Genomic DNA, 15,620 nt, shown 5'->3' with positions numbered 1-15,620 from the left:
CACTAAAGTCACCTAAACCTCTGCGTTCACGGTGAAACATTAAACCTGCTAGGAAGCTTACTCCAGGCAGAGGTTTGGCTTGAATCGCAACACCTCCAACTACGTGAAGATCATGGGCTGCATCACTGCTGGTGTTTAAAAGAGTCCAAGTCTCTTGGGTATGGCATGTATCAATGAGCCCCACTGCATGGAAAAATCACCTGCGGTGCATTCAGATGGATAGCCAGATAGATACTGGAGGCAAGAGGTTATGGGCAAGAACAGGCTGGCTGGGAGAGGAAGCGGATGTTAAAGCATTGACCAGCTGGAGGATTTAGACAGGTCAGCAAGTTCTAAAGTTTTGGTTCCCACAGCAACAGCCCCATCATTCTTCCCCTAAGTGTTTCCATTCAGCAAGTGTCTTGTGGAACCAACACTTGCAGCTCGCTGTTTCAGTGGTTAACCAGCACAGTGCATCACCATCCCCTTTAAAACCGGTTTCAGAGTAGCAGCCGTGTTAGTCTGTATTTGCAAAAAGAACAGGAGGACTTGTGGCACCTTAGAGACTAACCAATTTATTTGAGCATAAGCTTTCGTGAACTACAGCTCACTTCATCGGATGCATTTCCTTTAAAACCAACACTCTTGGGGACAGCAAGGGGAAGGACTGTCAAAGGCACAAAGTAGTGTTAAGCACCCAGCTCAGTGGTTGGAATGGGCTCGAGCACCTCACTGCCCTTTGCAAGTCTCCCCTAATATCCTGTTTGCTAGCTGATGGCTCCAACCCATCACCACCTTTGTTTCCATAGAGTGGTTAAGCTTTGTAAATCCAGCACAGCGCTTGCTCATAGGGGCTTGGATGTTGTGGGATATGCTGGGAAATTTTGCTCCGTGTCAGCAGCTATAGGCACAAGAGAACATAAGCAGCCAAGAGACTCAAGTGGTTGAACGATTTGAGTATTATACCAGCTTCCCTCCTCTAAACAAGCAGCCTGTTCTTCCAGAGAAGTTTGTTTAAAGAAGCAGACAGACACCCTCTTTGCAAGTGGCAGGTTTATTTAGAAATTATGCTCTCTTGATATCACTCATTTCTTCATGGCTTTAGCGATAGCAACCAGAACAAAGAGGCTGGCTATGATCAGCATTACCAGGGCACCAGGAATCCACAGGTGTGGCCCTAAAAAAGAAAGCAGTTACAAGGAAGAACCAGAATTGTATTCCTTAGTCGAGAGCCTGCCACTGCAGTAGGCCTGGGAAGGTGGGGTCATTTCGTGATAGGCAAGAGCCATCATGGCTACTGATCTCCACACCAGTGAGTAGGACACACTGCTCTACAGCAAAGACACACTTGGCCCATAAGGCCTGCGTACTTCAAGGCTGTCTCTGAATTAGGGCTTATTTTCAGCCATTTGAGTTTAATGTAGATGGCCCCCAAAATTGGGAGTTTTTCAAGGCACTTTGTACACACACACACACAGGATCAGCAACCTTTGGTCTGTAACCCACCAGGGTAAGCCCCCTGGCAGGCCGGGCCAGTTTGTTTACCTGCTGTGTCCGCAGGTTTGGCCGATCGTGGCTCCCACTGGCCGCGGTTTAACGTCCCAGGCCAATGGGGGCTGCGGGAAGCGGCATGGGCCGAGGGATGTGCTGGCCTCTGCTTCCTGCAGCCCTCATTGGCCTGGAGCAGTGAACCGCTGCCAGTGCGATCAGCCAAACCTGCGGACGTGGCAGGTAAACAAACCGTCCCAGCGCTGCCAGGGGGCTTACTCTGGCGGGCTGTAGGCCAAAGGTTGCCGATCCCAGATATACACAATACTTATTACACTCATACCATAGTGAGTCATCTCCTTGTAATGTTCGCCAGTGCACATTAATGCAGGACAGCTTCAAATGTTACAGCACGCTCGGGAACCTTGGTGTGCATCGGCAAGATCTACACAGACCAATTCACGCACAACACAGTGTGCTTTAGAAGTCACATTCCTGTAGTCCGCATTACTGCTCTGTGTAGACAAGCTCTCTAGGTACAAATCACTATTTCCAGCATTTTATTGGATAAACACCAATTTTGTTTTTTGGATCTGGATGTTTTATTGGCACTTGTCAGTTAACACCAAAAATCTGAAGCCCTGATCTTAACCAGTCCCTCACTCATAACATTTAGGGTCAGATTCTCCAGAGAGCGTAGCACCCACCAATTTGCAAAAGCACTCAGTATGTGGAGCACCAAGCTCTCGAAAAGCCTGGCCCTTAATCACTGGATTCTACAGGCTTCCTGCCATCAGCTCCTCTCCTCCAAGCCATTCCCTGGTCTTCCAAATGACTCTGTGCCATGGCAGACGTCTGGTCTAGGAAGAGGCAGATTCGGTGGGGCAGACTAGGCTCTATACACATTCTACATCTTGAGACTTCGTCACTGCAGAACACAATATAGGAGCGTTGAGATGTGACAGGCTGAAAGACCCCAAACTGCCACATTGCAGGGGAGAGATCTTAACAGCCTCCTTTAACGGGGCTATATGTAACAGGGGGCAAGTGTGATTGGACTGTTCCTACTCAACTGGCTTTGTACAGGTATCCAGGAGGGACATACATACCCCAAAGGTCCTGCAGTTTTGTCCCCGACTCAGCACTCCGTGCTCCAGAAAGGGGAGAGGCGAGGAGATGGATGGGTCCATAAGAGACAATCTTCTTGTAGTCCTCCTCAAGTGCCCTCTTGCTTTTCGTCTTCCTGGGACATTGCTGTGAGCAGAACAGAGAGAAGAAAGCTAGGACACGGGGGCAGGATGGGACTCTTGCTTTTTCCCCTCCCGTGCCATGTAGGAAGAGCCCTTCCTCTGGAGATCAAGCCCAACTTACTGGCAGTGAAAAGCCTCCACTTGCATGGTCCCAGGAACCTTCTACTAGGTACACGAGATGTTTTCAGTTCATTTATCCAGCAGCCAGGCAGACCAATGAACTGGATGGAACCAGCTATCATTAAAGGGGAGGTTAAAGTAAAAGCCCTCCATAATGTAATCTTGGAGCTCTGAGGGAAAGGAGAAGAGGCCCTCCATCACTGGGCAGCCGCCTCTTAAGAGGAAGCACCATCATGCTCTGTTCTTTCTGGAAGCAAGGAGAGCCAGAGAGCTGCTGAAAGAACTGGGGCAAATCTGAGGCCCAGTGCAGATTGTCAGCTCTTTGGGGGCAGGGCCAGTCTCTTTGGTCTGTGTTTGTACCCTGCCTAGCACGGCGGGGTCCTGGCTTGTGACTAGAGCTGCTAGCATTGTAGTAATGCAGATAGACAGACAGAGATAAGGGCCCTATATGGTCATGCTGCAGGAGTGCTCTCCTGTGCAGGTCCCACTATCCGATTTACAGGCCCCACAAGGGAGGCAAGTCTTAAAGAAAACGGGTCCAACGGATCCTTATTGTTAAGTAACAGTTCCACAGGGAGAGGCCTGTAGCCAACGGTTAGCTGAATCCAGCGTAGGGTCAGAGCAGAGCCCTCTGCCACAGCTAAGGCAGCTCAGAGGAGAAGGGTTTCCAACAAGCCCCGCTCGCAGTGAGAGGGGACCTCACCTTTGCACAGGGCTCGGGGCCATCGGGGAGGCACAGGCGGACTCGGCAGTGCAGAAACACCTCCGAGTAGTTGATGAATTGGAACATCTGGAAGCTGAACTTTGCCATGGTGCTGTTTCCGATATCATTGATGTACATCACGGTCTCATCACGGGGACACCTGCGGGGGGGGGGGGGGGGAAGAGATTCAAGAGCCAAGTCAGCCTGGGGAGTTTTACACCACGAGGTGCCAGCAGTCCCCGTGCAGCGCCTGGTCTTTCAGTGGAGAAGGCTTTGCCCTTGAGATGTCTGGCTTTACGCAGTGGGGGTCAAATGTAGCTGCCAGATGCAGTCTCAGGTAGAGGTAGGGGATTTTTAGGGAGGAAGAATGCCAGCATGAACGGAAAATGGCTTTGGACAAAAATGCAGATTGGTTTTCAATTCAAAAATGTTAACCCCCGTTTTTCCCCTCCCCCCATTTTCTTCCCCTTCCCCATCCCCTGGAAGAATTGGGGGGAACAAGAAACAGTCATGCTTCCACTTCTCCCCCCGGAAGAATTTCTTTTTAAATTTGAAACCAAGAAGAGTTTCCAGTTTTCACAATGCTGAGTTCTGACCAGCTGTGACCTCTGGGTTAATTCCTTATCTGAACTCTGCAGGGAAGCCACTTCCCCTTTCCAGATGATGCATGATGAGCAGGAAGCAACGAAGGGGATGTTTCTTTCAGAGCATTACGTGCCTGCATCTGTGTGCATCTCTCTGGGGAAGGGTGCTCCTTGTTCTACCTGAGAGTTTCATTGCCAAGTCACTCCCTACCCATAGATGGGGGAGGAAAGAAACGGTCTAAGCTCAGTCCTACCTTACAGCAGCAAGAAAAGATTCTCTTCCTCCCAACCGCCAAGGAGGCGATAATGCCTATACAGATCAGTAGATCTCAAAGCACTTTACAAAGCAGGTCAAGGAAAAGGATATTACTTTACAGTGGGGAAACTGAGGCAGAGAGGGGTAGTGACTTGCCAAGGTCACTGGCAGAGCTGAAAATCGAATCCAGGTCTCTTAAGTCCCAGTCCAGTGCTCTGGCCACGCTGCCTCTGATGAAAGGCTGGTGTATCAGGATGCTTGTGCTTTGTGGTTATGCATCATCATGGCATTGTGGGGCTCTCCACTGTTCTATTAGTGGTTTGCATGCCCACAGCTCAAACTGCTTTAATTGGGTCACTGTTCCCTGTATCCAACTTCTGTTCATGTCCCTTGCAGGCCTGTGCCCCATAGTTTTAACTAGTCTTGCTAGACCATGTGCTGGATCACAAGCTGCATGGGACAGTAACATGCACCCCCGTCATTGACTCCCTCAGAGAAACATAGGGCTGGAAGGGACCTCAAAAGATTACCCAGTCCAGCCCCCGGCACTGAGACAGGACCAAGTAAACAGAGACCCCCCCCGACAGGTGTTTGTCCAGCCTGTTCTAAAAACCTCCAGTGATGGAGATTCCACCACCTCCCTAGGTAACCCATTCCCCTGCTTCACTATCCTTATCCATGCAAGAGAACTCAGCAATGGCTTATTTATATTCCTGATGCTATGTGGAGAGGTAGCTTCACTCCAGAATCCAGTCAGATCATGACTGTGACCAGAAACGCATCCTTTTCAGGAGTCTTGATTTCCCGCATCCTCCTTTGGGACACTAAGCTACATCTCAGAGTAACACAGGCTAGAAGGTCTTCCGGGTTCAGGCTGCCTTTTGACATGCTGTTCTACGAACAACTGTGCAGAGAGTTACCAAGAAAGCAACCAGCTTTGCAGTGGTGTTTGTACAGCACCTGCCACAACAGACTCCTGGGTCCACGACGGGTCAAAGGGCTCAATTACTACCACGATACAAACAAGGAAGTCACTTAGGATTGCACAAGGCAGCTTTAAAACAAGACAGGTTGCGTTTAATGCATGAATGCCAGAGTGCACTAGAGTAGTGGCCAACTGTCCCAGGTGCTGGGATGGGGGAAAAGATCGAGGGAGCGAGCACTTTCTCCCACAGATATGAAAGATGGGACATGCTCAGGAGATAAGCCGGCTTCTCTTGCAGGGCCTTCTCCCCAGAATCATTCTGGGATCTGAACATCTCTAGATTACGGTCACTCCTCCTCTTAAGATGAAGTGTGGGAGGAAGAGGTGGGTTTTGCACTTCGTTCCGCATGCCACATGGTTAGTGGTCATTTTCATTTTCTCTGCTAGGCAATTACAAAGTCTTGACATGGCTCCTGTGGTCGTAGCCAGCCAGTGAAGACTTGACATCTTGTCGCTCCGGTGGAACGGTCACGGCAACCTGGACCTGGACTCCTCCCCTCCCGGAATTACCTAGCATCAGGGCTAGTAAAGCACATGGCTTTTCGCCATGGTGAGGAGCCTGGGGAGAGCTCGAAACCGCTGCTCTTACCCCTTCACGATGAGCTGGTGCTGCACGTCATGGCTGGGATCTGCTGACGGGGTGGCCCAACAGTCCTCGAGGCTCAGCAGGAAGTACCGCACCTGGCTCTGCCCTTCCAGCTGCAGCAGGATGTAGAGGAACTCCGACAGGGGGAGGGCCGGGGGCTGCTGCCGGTAGGGCTGCAGGTAAGCGGAGGTCTCGTACAAGGCCATGGTCACGTTGAACTCCCCCTCTTTGACCACGAACTTCACCAGCCTAGGAGGAGATCAGGGAGACCAGGCCCAGAGTTAGAAAAAGGCAGAATGGAGGCAGCCACCAAGCATCCAGTTCTGGAGCTTGCAGACAGATCCCCACATGCCACCAGCTTCTGCCCACAGGGAAGCCTGTCTGTTGCTCTCCTTACAGCCAGGGTCCCATCGCCAACCCTTAGCAACACTCACGCACAGTTTGCTACCTGCCCAGATACACCTGGTGTGAGAACAGAAAGAGCAGCCCTTCTGCACAAGGGACCCCTGGAGAGAGCAGCTCCCATCCAGACTGCCCCACTGGGGTATCGAACAGCGGCATCTGAGAAGAATGCACCCAAGACGTCTCCATCTGCAGTCTCCCAAGAGGGTCTCTCCCCGACACACACCAAGTGGCAGGGAGTCTGATGGGGGTCACCGTCCTGCCCCCCACCCTCCCCCCAGCTCACTTGGTGAACTGCAAGCTAGTTAATTTGCAGTGGAGGGGCAGATAGAAAGGCAGGAATCGGATGTCACATCTTGACGAATATCTCAGTTGCCTGCAACACGTGCTACTGAAAGCACAGGCCCCTTCAGGCAAGCTGCCCAGTGCAGCAGGGGGCAGGAAGGCGGCTTTCAGCCAGTCCAAGTCAGGCATTTAGGGCCTCTTCTGTACGAAGTGAGGGTACAGGATCTTGATGTGACACACACAGCTCTCAAAGCTCACCAGCACCTCCTGGTGGCCTGGCAGATCTTCATCTTATCGACAGAAGCTATTTTTACAGCTGTTTACAGCCTTTAATGGCTTGTAAATATGAGACCTATTTTTAGAGGAGCCACACACCCACTGCTCCTATCGGCTTCAGCTGGAATTGTGGGGGTTCAGCACCACCGGGGATCAGGCCTTAATCATCCAGCTTCACCAGTGAAACTCGGCCACCTGAGGGCGGCAGCCAACGAGCACTTAGTATAGGAGGGAAATGCCCGTCCAGAGGAGAGGGGAAGACAAGCAACTCACGTGTCGATGGCAGTAAGGGAGAAGGGCAGCTGGACCACCCGCTCGTAGGAGTAGATGCAGGAGAAGTGCACTCGCACAAGGCTGCTTCTGGAGATCACGCCCGTAGCCTCCGTGTCTGACTCCATCACGTTGGCGTAAGACACGTGTGACCTGTTTTGCTGACATGGGCCAGAAAGAGTATTTAAGACATGTCTTCATGCCAAGAACATGTCTCTCTCTCTGCACTCAGTCTGGCTCACCCCATCCTGCCTGCAGCAAGGTGGTCAGGAACCCAGTTAGAGCTAGCAGTAGGTCAGCTACTGTAGGTAGCCCAGCAGCTAGAAGGCTAGAAGCACCCGTTGATTTCAGCTGGAGTTTTTGGGTGCTCGTCCAAAGAGGCAGATCTCAAGTTCAGCCTTTAATTTTTGTGTGCCTCTCGAGATCTGGCCCAGAACAAGTCATCTGTTCCCCAATAAGGGAGATCTCTGTATTAAGACAGCACTGTATGTAGTAGATTGGTAGTGGCACGTCTGTACTGCACTAGATATGGCTAAGCATGTAGCACCAAAACAGATCGATATGTTGCACACAGACCTTCAGCTAATCCACACCCCATGTGTGGCAGGGTACAGAACCCAGGGCCTTGGACTCCAGAAGGAGCCTCCTATATCTTGAGATAGAGGAAGACCTCCATTAGCTGGCAAAAGGAAGGCTCTTCTTCTGCAGTCCAGCCACTAGAATGGGACACAGTCCTGCTATGGGACAGAAAGTTGACAGCAATCACAATAATTGGGGCCTAGCAGGCCTACTTTAATCATTAACCTAACTGATGACTAGTGGGGAAAGGTTGATGAATAGTCAATGGATTTGTTGTATGAAACGGTTTAAGAGAAGATGTGAGAGGGAGACAAAGTTGGATTTAGTTTAAACAGAAAGCATCTGCTGATACCATTCAGATTAATGACTAGTAAAGAGGAGTAGAGGATTGGAAATTAACCAAAGTTGGTGTGTTGGAAATTAGACCTAATTGGTGGACAAAATTATGAGGGTGCGGGGAGGGGGGTGGTTTTAGTCTGGTCTAAAGCAGGAAAGGGGCTATCATGCCTGATTCAGAATTGAATAGAATTAACTCTTTCTTCCTCACCAAGGACTGTTCGGCTCAATAAGAGGCTTTAAGCCATATTCAGTCTCCAAAAAGGGACTTTGTGCAAGACAATTTCCATTTTGATGCTCTTTAATTGGTTTTGATTCTTTTCCTCTTGTATATTTCAATCAGTAAAAAGTTCTAATCTTTGGCATTTGCAGAGCTGTTGTAGCCCTGTTGGTCTCAGGATATTAGAGACACAAGGTGGGTGTGGTAATACCTTCTATTGGAAGAACTTCTCTTGGTGAGAGAAACTTTTGACCTATGCAGGTCCAAAGAAAATCTCTGTATAAACTTGAAAGCTTGTCACTCTCACCAACAGATTTTGGTCCAATAAAAGTCTCTTTAATAACCTGTGACATTAATTTTATAGTGTGTTTGCCATGATGCTAAGCAGGCGGAGGACTCTGCATATCAATTCCCGGACCTCAGTTGATACTATTGACTGTTGGATTGTGACTGGGTTATGTTAACTGTGTTAGCCCATTTATTCCATCTTAATACATACAATAGCTGCTGCAAAGACAGTTACTCTCAGCTGGGAAATAGAAACTCAGGACTCCCATACTCTGCTGAAGTAGCCAAGCACTGCCCCCTCAAACCGCAATCAACAACTCAGTGGAGGTCCAGAAAGAATCATTGACTAAGTTAAATGGTGTACATTAGCCACCTTACCAGTTCTCCTGAGAAGACTTCCGTTTAGAGCTAGGACTTGGGTACTAATGCTACAAGGCAGAGATAAAACAGGAAGAGCAGAAATACCTAGAACCCCTTCACCACTGTGTCTTGTCTCAGAATGGCTTCCCCTCCCAAGATCTAATCAGATACACCCCACCTTACCTGAATCACTGACCCACACAGGGTATGGTTCTCGCCAGTGAGACTGGCTGCAAAGAAGATTGCTCCATCTTCCTCCTTTTCGGAGACCTTGCAAGCACCATTCTTCAAGTGGACCCGCGCCAAGGGGATTTTCAACACTTCGAACACTTCCTTTCTCACCATCATCTTCATGTGATCTTCCTCACACTGCAGTTTCAGCACCACATCTGGGGAAAAAGCGATCTGCAATAGCCATAAGGAAGAGGCCTGAAGGAGCCCTATGTGAGCTATGGTGTGACCCAGCACCGGTATACTGAGAGTGTCCCTCACTTCACTGCTGGCCAAGAATGATTTTCAGAGCCCTGCAAAGGATGCTGGGTGGAAGAGATTGAGAACCCACATGAATCCAGTGGGAGCTTGTCTCTCTCCAGTGGTTAGACACCAAGATGTTTCCAAGTCTACTGCTCAGCCTCCAAGCTGAGGGACATGGCCTTTTAACTCAGGACAGCAGAGGGCTCCCACTTTTAGATCCAGAGGTGCTACATTTAATCCCCGTGACCGATGTCTGTGCAGTCATTACCCTACAGCACTATCACCCTGGGAAGCCAGGTGAGGCTGAAGTGCTTCTGCTTCAGACCTTAGTCTAAAGCAAGATTTTTTGCTCACTTTCCTCAAGGGACACTTGACTTTGCTATGCCAGAGTCCATTAGTGACCAAGGAAAGCTATGGGATGCTACTAGACAGTGGTTCTTGTGCTTCCTCCTATTGCAAGGCCCCTGGAATTACAGAGATAGTCTCAGAGGCATTGCAGTCTCCCCATCCCACAGCAGAAGTGTCCATTGCATGAAACATGAGGACGGGTGTGAGATGAAAGGAAAATTAACTCTAATGCAGTGCTATAGGCTGGAGCTGCTTAGTTACAAGAAGGGAGGAGAGGAGGGACAGTAGTTTCCTTTCCTTAAGTGCAGGGCTTCACATTTCTTAAGGCCAGATCTCCTCTGTGACTGTCACCATTCACGAGTCTCATTACAACTGAAGTGACTCCAGAGAGTAATTCCCAACAGAGAGCAACCAAGCAAATCCTCTCAGTTTGCCCAGTTTTGTTCACCGAGAAAGCCTTGGACTGGGCCATAACCAGCAGGAGCAATCCTAGCTTGACTGATAGGGGTTTTATCTCTACAACCAGAGCAGCTCCATGCACCCCTTGCAAGTGCTGGGCCATCTCTGATCCACAGAGCAGGGTAGCATGGGAAGGGCTAGAGACCCCACCCTCCCTCCCCATGTCCAGACACCCACTGCTCCCCTGAAAAGGAAGGTGTCCACCCACCCCACTCATTATGCAAGCGTACACACAAGTCACATCACAGGCCCGCACCTTTTTGCACGAGAAATCAGCGGACTCCCACGCCATTCCCATGAAATGGTTCCTAGTTCAGCAAATCTTTTCCTCATATCCGTTTAGAAAGGCGCTCACCAGAGTGCAAAAGGGAAAGTCCCCCCCTCATATTTGTCCAAGTGGCTTGAGTAGCGCTCACTACTGCTAGACTTGACCCGCGCACCCCACCCATGCCCAGCATTGCCCCAGTCCTACCTTGGCAGAATGTCCCAGTGAAACCAGCCTTGCAGGTACAGTTTGGCTTCTCCTCAGCTACCCGGCAGACTCCCTGGTGCTTACATGGGTTCGGAAAGCAGAATCTCGGGCTTCTCTTGGGACGGAGGGCAGCCTCTTCCATTCGGCGACGGGGCTTCTTCAGATCAGCTACAGCAGAGGGACGTGTGAATGTTTAAGTGCATCGTGAATAACCGGCTATAGTGGAGTAAGCTAAAGGCAAGCTGCCTAATGTACTCAATGCTTCTTTTGCCTCTGTCTTCACGAACAAGGTCAGCTCCCAGACTGCTGCCCTGGGCAGCACAGCATGGGGAGGAGGTGACCAGCCCTCTGTGGAGAAGGAAGTGGTTCGGGACTATTTAGAAAAGCTGGACGAGCACAAGTCCATGGGGCCGGATGCGCTGCATCCAAGAGTGCTAAAGGAGTTGGCGGATGTGATTGCAGAGCCATTGGCCATTATCTTTGAAAACTCATGGCGATCGGGGGAGGTCCCGGATGGCTGGAAAAAGGCTAATGTAGTGCCCATCTTTAAAAAAGGGAAGAAGGAGGATCCTGGAAACTACAGGCCAGTCAGCCTCATCTCAGTCCCTGGAAAAATCATGGAGCAGGTCTTCAAGGAATCAATTCTGAAGCACTTAGAGGAGAGGAAAGTGACCAGGAACAGTCAGCATGGATTCACCAAGGGCAAGTCATGCCTGACTAATCTAATTGCCTTCTATGATGAGATAACTGGCTCTGTGGATGAGGGGAAAGCAGCAGACGTGTTGTTCCTTGACTTTAACAAAGCTTTTGACATGGTCTCCCACAGTATTCTTGCCAGCAAGTTAAAGAAGTATGGGCTGGATGAATGGACTAAGGTGGATAGAAAGTTGGCTAGATTGTCGGGCTCAACGGGTAGTGATCAATGGCTCCATGTCTAGTTGGCAGCCAGTATCAAGCAGAGTGCCCCAAGGGTCGGTCCTCGGGCCGGATTTGTTCAATATCTTCATAAATGATCTGGAGGATGGTGTGGATTGCACCCTCAGCAAGTTTGCAGATGACACTAAACTGGGAGGAGAGGTAGATATGCTGGAGGGTAGGGATAGGATACAGAGGGCCCTAGAGAAATTAGAGGATCGGGCCAAAAGAAATCTGATGAGGTTCAACAAGGACAAGTGCAGAGTCCTGCACTTCGGACGGAAGAATCCCATGCACCGCTTCAGACTAGGGACCAAATGGCTCGGCAGCTGTTCTGCAGAAAAGGACCTAGGGGTGACAGTGGACGAGAAGCTGGATATGAGTCAGCAGTGTGCCCTTGTTGCCAAGAAGGCCAATGTTATTTTGGGCTGTATAAGTGGGGGCATTGCCAGCTGATCGAGGGATGTGATCGTTCCCCTCTATTCGACATTGGTGAGGCCTCATCTGGAGTATTGTGTCCAGTTTTGGGCCCCACGCCACAAGAAGGATGTGAAAAAATTGAAAAACGTCCAGTGGAGGGCAACAAAAATGATTAGGGGACTGGAACACATAACTTATGAGGAGACGCTGAGGGAACTGGGATTGTTTAGTCTGCAGAAGAGAAGAATGAGGGGGGATTTGATAGCAGCTTTCAACTACCTGAAAGGGGGTTCCAAAGAGGATGGATCTAGACTGTTCTCAGTGGTAGCAGATGACAGAACAAGGAGTAATGGTCTCAAGTTGCAGTGGGGGAGGTTTAGGTTGGATATTAGGAAAAACTTTTCACCACGCACCTAGTGAAAACACTGGAATGCGTTACGTAGGGAGGTGGTGGAATCTCCTTCCTTAGAAGTTTTTAAGGTCAGGCTTGAGAAAGCCCTGTCTGGGATGATTTAGTTGAGGATTGGTCCTGCTTTGAGCAGGGGGTTGGACTAGATGATCTCCTGAGGTCCCTTCCAACCCTGAGATTCTATGATTCTAAAGTTAGCCTGTCACTAAATCTGAGCCCATGCTCTGCTCAGCCATGAGGGGAACCCTTGTTTAACCACAGGACAAGTTGCTCTTATTTAAAGTCACTGCTTAGTTCCCGAGAGAAGCCTTACATGAATGGCTGAACTGCCTTGGGACACTACATCTGAAAGACAATTCCTCTTCAGTGCCTACCAAGAGGGAATGTTCAAGGGTCCGTACTTCCCCTTGTTAGAATTGAGGTCATTAGCATCCAAATCTCAGCGTGGGGAGTGGCTGCTCTCAACTGTTACAGGAGATGCAGAACCTTCATCTCTGGCTTGGCAGGTAAAAAGCTTCCTGCTGACAAGAAGGCAGAAAGATCTCACTTCTGGCCCCAAAGCTTTAGCATCCTTTGCCAGGTTTTTTTTTTTTTTTTTGGTGTTCTTCCACCCGCCCCCCTCAGCCACCCAAATTCGTTCTGCTCTTGGGAAAAGTGACCAGTGCTAATCCTACTCTGGATAAGTAGCTTGAGCACATCCTCCGATACAGATCAGGATTTCACCCTTCTTGTTTTCACTATTAATTCTCATCCCACAGGCCAGTAAATAGAGGGACTCACTATTGTAGCTCTCACCGCCAGGCAGCCAGGGAGCCGAGAGCAGCAGCAGGCACATCACAGTCACTTCCTGAAAAGCAAATGGACTCCAGCTTATTTTGATTTCTAACATGCTCATCAGTAGCCTTTGGAAACACATGCAGCCATTTAAAAGTCTTCTGATAGCAGCAGAATGTGCTGAGATGTTGAACCTATCTAGAAAGCAGAGACAATATGGACTTTGAGGTTCACCCACTCAGAATACTTCTCTTTTCGCAGCAAGCATTGCTTTCCTGGGTTTTTGAAGGAGTCTGTTACCCTGACCATCAGTGCTACTAACTCTAATTTGGGATCTCCTGGTCTCCTCTGTTCCCAGATGTGTCTTCTATTGTTATTTTGCCAATCACCAAAGATCTGAAGGGTCTGAGCAGCAAAAACTTACTCATCAGCCATCCTACAACATGCAGGGCAGGATTTTGTCCTGCATTAAAGCGTCTTAGCCAATAGGGCTACTTCACTGGGCTTGTGGTATCAGAGTCCCCAAATTAGAGGATATGCAGACAAAAATAAAAGCAGACAAGTGACTACAGGCCAGTAGTAACAGCTAAGCACTTACAGTGAAATCACACAGTAGAGGCACCCGTGCAAACAGAAGAGAAAGGAAAGAGTTGTTCCTCCTCAGGAAGTTCACTTTCCACTTCAGAGGAGTTATAAATAAAGTGGTCAATTACAAGAGGAACAGCATCTTCCCACGGATACTTTACACAGCTAGAGTAAGAGTGTGGCTTTGAAGGGAATGTACATTTACATCACAAACAAACAGATAAAGGACAAGGAGTCAAGGCCGCCTTCTGCTCCACAGATCTTACAATAGACAGTTGGGAGTGTAACAGTTTGACACAGAAGGAGCCATCTCATTGGCAAGCTTGCTAGGAGGCAGTGTGGGCTAGTGGATAGGGCTCCAGTCGGATTCCATTGCCCTGCCCTTTGGGCAGTCATTAACACCAGGGACAATGCAGGTATACGTAGTCCCCATCCTGACTCGGGAGCATTTTACACCTGTTTTGCCCTCGTGTTGTTAAGGACGGCACAAGGCTAAAAATCTGGAGAAGTAGGTTCTACCGTTATCTCTAGATACTACTAGAGCGCTAGGAGATCTATGGATAGCATACTGTCTAGAAACACTGTTGTTAGTACATGACTCCTACAGCACTGAGGCAGGCCAACCTCTGGAGAGGCTAAAAGAGCTAGCAGTAAACAGCTGCACTTCTTGGAGCTGATTCCCCCACTGCCTTGCACCTTGTGTAGCCATTTATACCTCAGCAAAGTAGGTATCAAATGCTACGGTGCTGGTGTGATAGCATTTTGCACTCACTTTGCCTTAAAGTTAATGGACTTGACAAGGAGCAGGAGACTGAGGAATCAGAACCCTTTATCTGAAGGGAGAACATGGCTACACAATAAGACATTTCAGAAGCCCTAGCAATTGCTTTCAGGAGATAAGAGAAAGACAGCCCTGCGCTCTTGCAGGTTACAATCTAGGAAGAGAAATCCACTACTTCAGCAATCACAAACAGAACCCTGCCGTCCCTGTTTAAAGTTGAGATTTCATGAGCTTTTCTCTACTCACCATTGCCAGACCTGCGTAACCTTGCTCGCTCACTCACCCACCCACAGCTGTCCTCATTTCCCTTTGCCTTGCTGTGCTCTTTATATCATCTTTCAACAGCTGATTCTCCCCCACCCCTCACACTTCCCCAGTGATTGTATCAGTGCCAATTTAGCATCCTGTGATTGCTGCAGTGGTGGAAAGGACTCACGAAACACCAACCTTCCTATTAGGCCACTCATCATAAGCACTGACACAACTCGTGGCTCTGGTGGCTCACTAAGGAAGAGAAGATTTTTTGCATTCCTCCGTCCCCTCCCTCGCACACATCCTTTTTAGTCAGACGAGTTACTTTCTGATGTGGCTGCTCTTTACAGAACAATAAGACTATGAAGACCCCACACAGACACAGTTGGATTGCAAACCATATTGACTACCTGTGCACGTACATGCCAGCTACACACAGCTTCCATTGTCGTTCTAGGCGTCGTGGGTGTGATGAAAAGCTTGAACACCTGACGTGAGCGAACCTTAAAGGTTCAGAAAACAGAAAGCAAAGAAAAAAAGCCCAACATGTATTACTATAAAAAACGCAATTTTTTTTTTTTTTTTAGCCAGTCTCATGGTTTTTGCACTCAGGGATCCTGTGTGTAACTGCCATCACCTTGGGCACTGTAAGGAACTGAACACTGAGCTCCAGTAGCTAAAAGCATGAAACTCTACAGCCAGAGTTAAAGGACCAAGACCCTTGTCCTGCAGGGCAAACACCCTCATCTTTAACTTTAAGCATT

At 49.1% G+C, this 15,620-nt stretch overlaps 1 protein-coding gene across 2 annotated transcripts in view; it reads right to left on the bottom strand.

Moving 5' to 3' along the window:
- Nucleotides 1-1,027: 1,027 nt before the first annotated feature.
- LOC140896147 (uromodulin-like) overlaps nucleotides 1,028-15,620 on the bottom strand; it is an 18,375-nt gene continuing 3,782 nt past the window's right edge. Inside the window, exons 2-10 of one of the 2 annotated variants that reach the window (XM_073307405.1) lie at nucleotides 15,279-15,359; nucleotides 13,245-13,311; nucleotides 10,721-10,888; nucleotides 9,151-9,356; nucleotides 7,188-7,345; nucleotides 5,955-6,200; nucleotides 3,541-3,700; nucleotides 2,577-2,721; nucleotides 1,028-1,156 (exon numbers count right to left, since the gene is read on the bottom strand). In XM_073307405.1, the coding sequence (XP_073163506.1) occupies nucleotides 1,065-1,156; nucleotides 2,577-2,721; nucleotides 3,541-3,700; nucleotides 5,955-6,200; nucleotides 7,188-7,345; nucleotides 9,151-9,356; nucleotides 10,721-10,888; nucleotides 13,245-13,311; nucleotides 15,279-15,359 (1,323 nt within the window). In that variant the 3' untranslated portion in view covers nucleotides 1,028-1,064. The remainder of the gene's footprint in view (nucleotides 1,157-2,576; nucleotides 2,722-3,540; nucleotides 3,701-5,954; nucleotides 6,201-7,187; nucleotides 7,346-9,150; nucleotides 9,357-10,720; nucleotides 10,889-13,244; nucleotides 13,312-15,278; nucleotides 15,360-15,620) is intronic. The other variant, XM_073307406.1, reaches the window with a different exon arrangement.

Source organism: Lepidochelys kempii, chromosome 12 (genome assembly GCF_965140265.1).
Source record: "Lepidochelys kempii isolate rLepKem1 chromosome 12, rLepKem1.hap2, whole genome shotgun sequence".
Taxonomy (NCBI): Eukaryota; Metazoa; Chordata; order Testudines; family Cheloniidae; genus Lepidochelys; species Lepidochelys kempii.
This window is presented reverse-complemented; position numbering and strand designations above follow the sequence as displayed.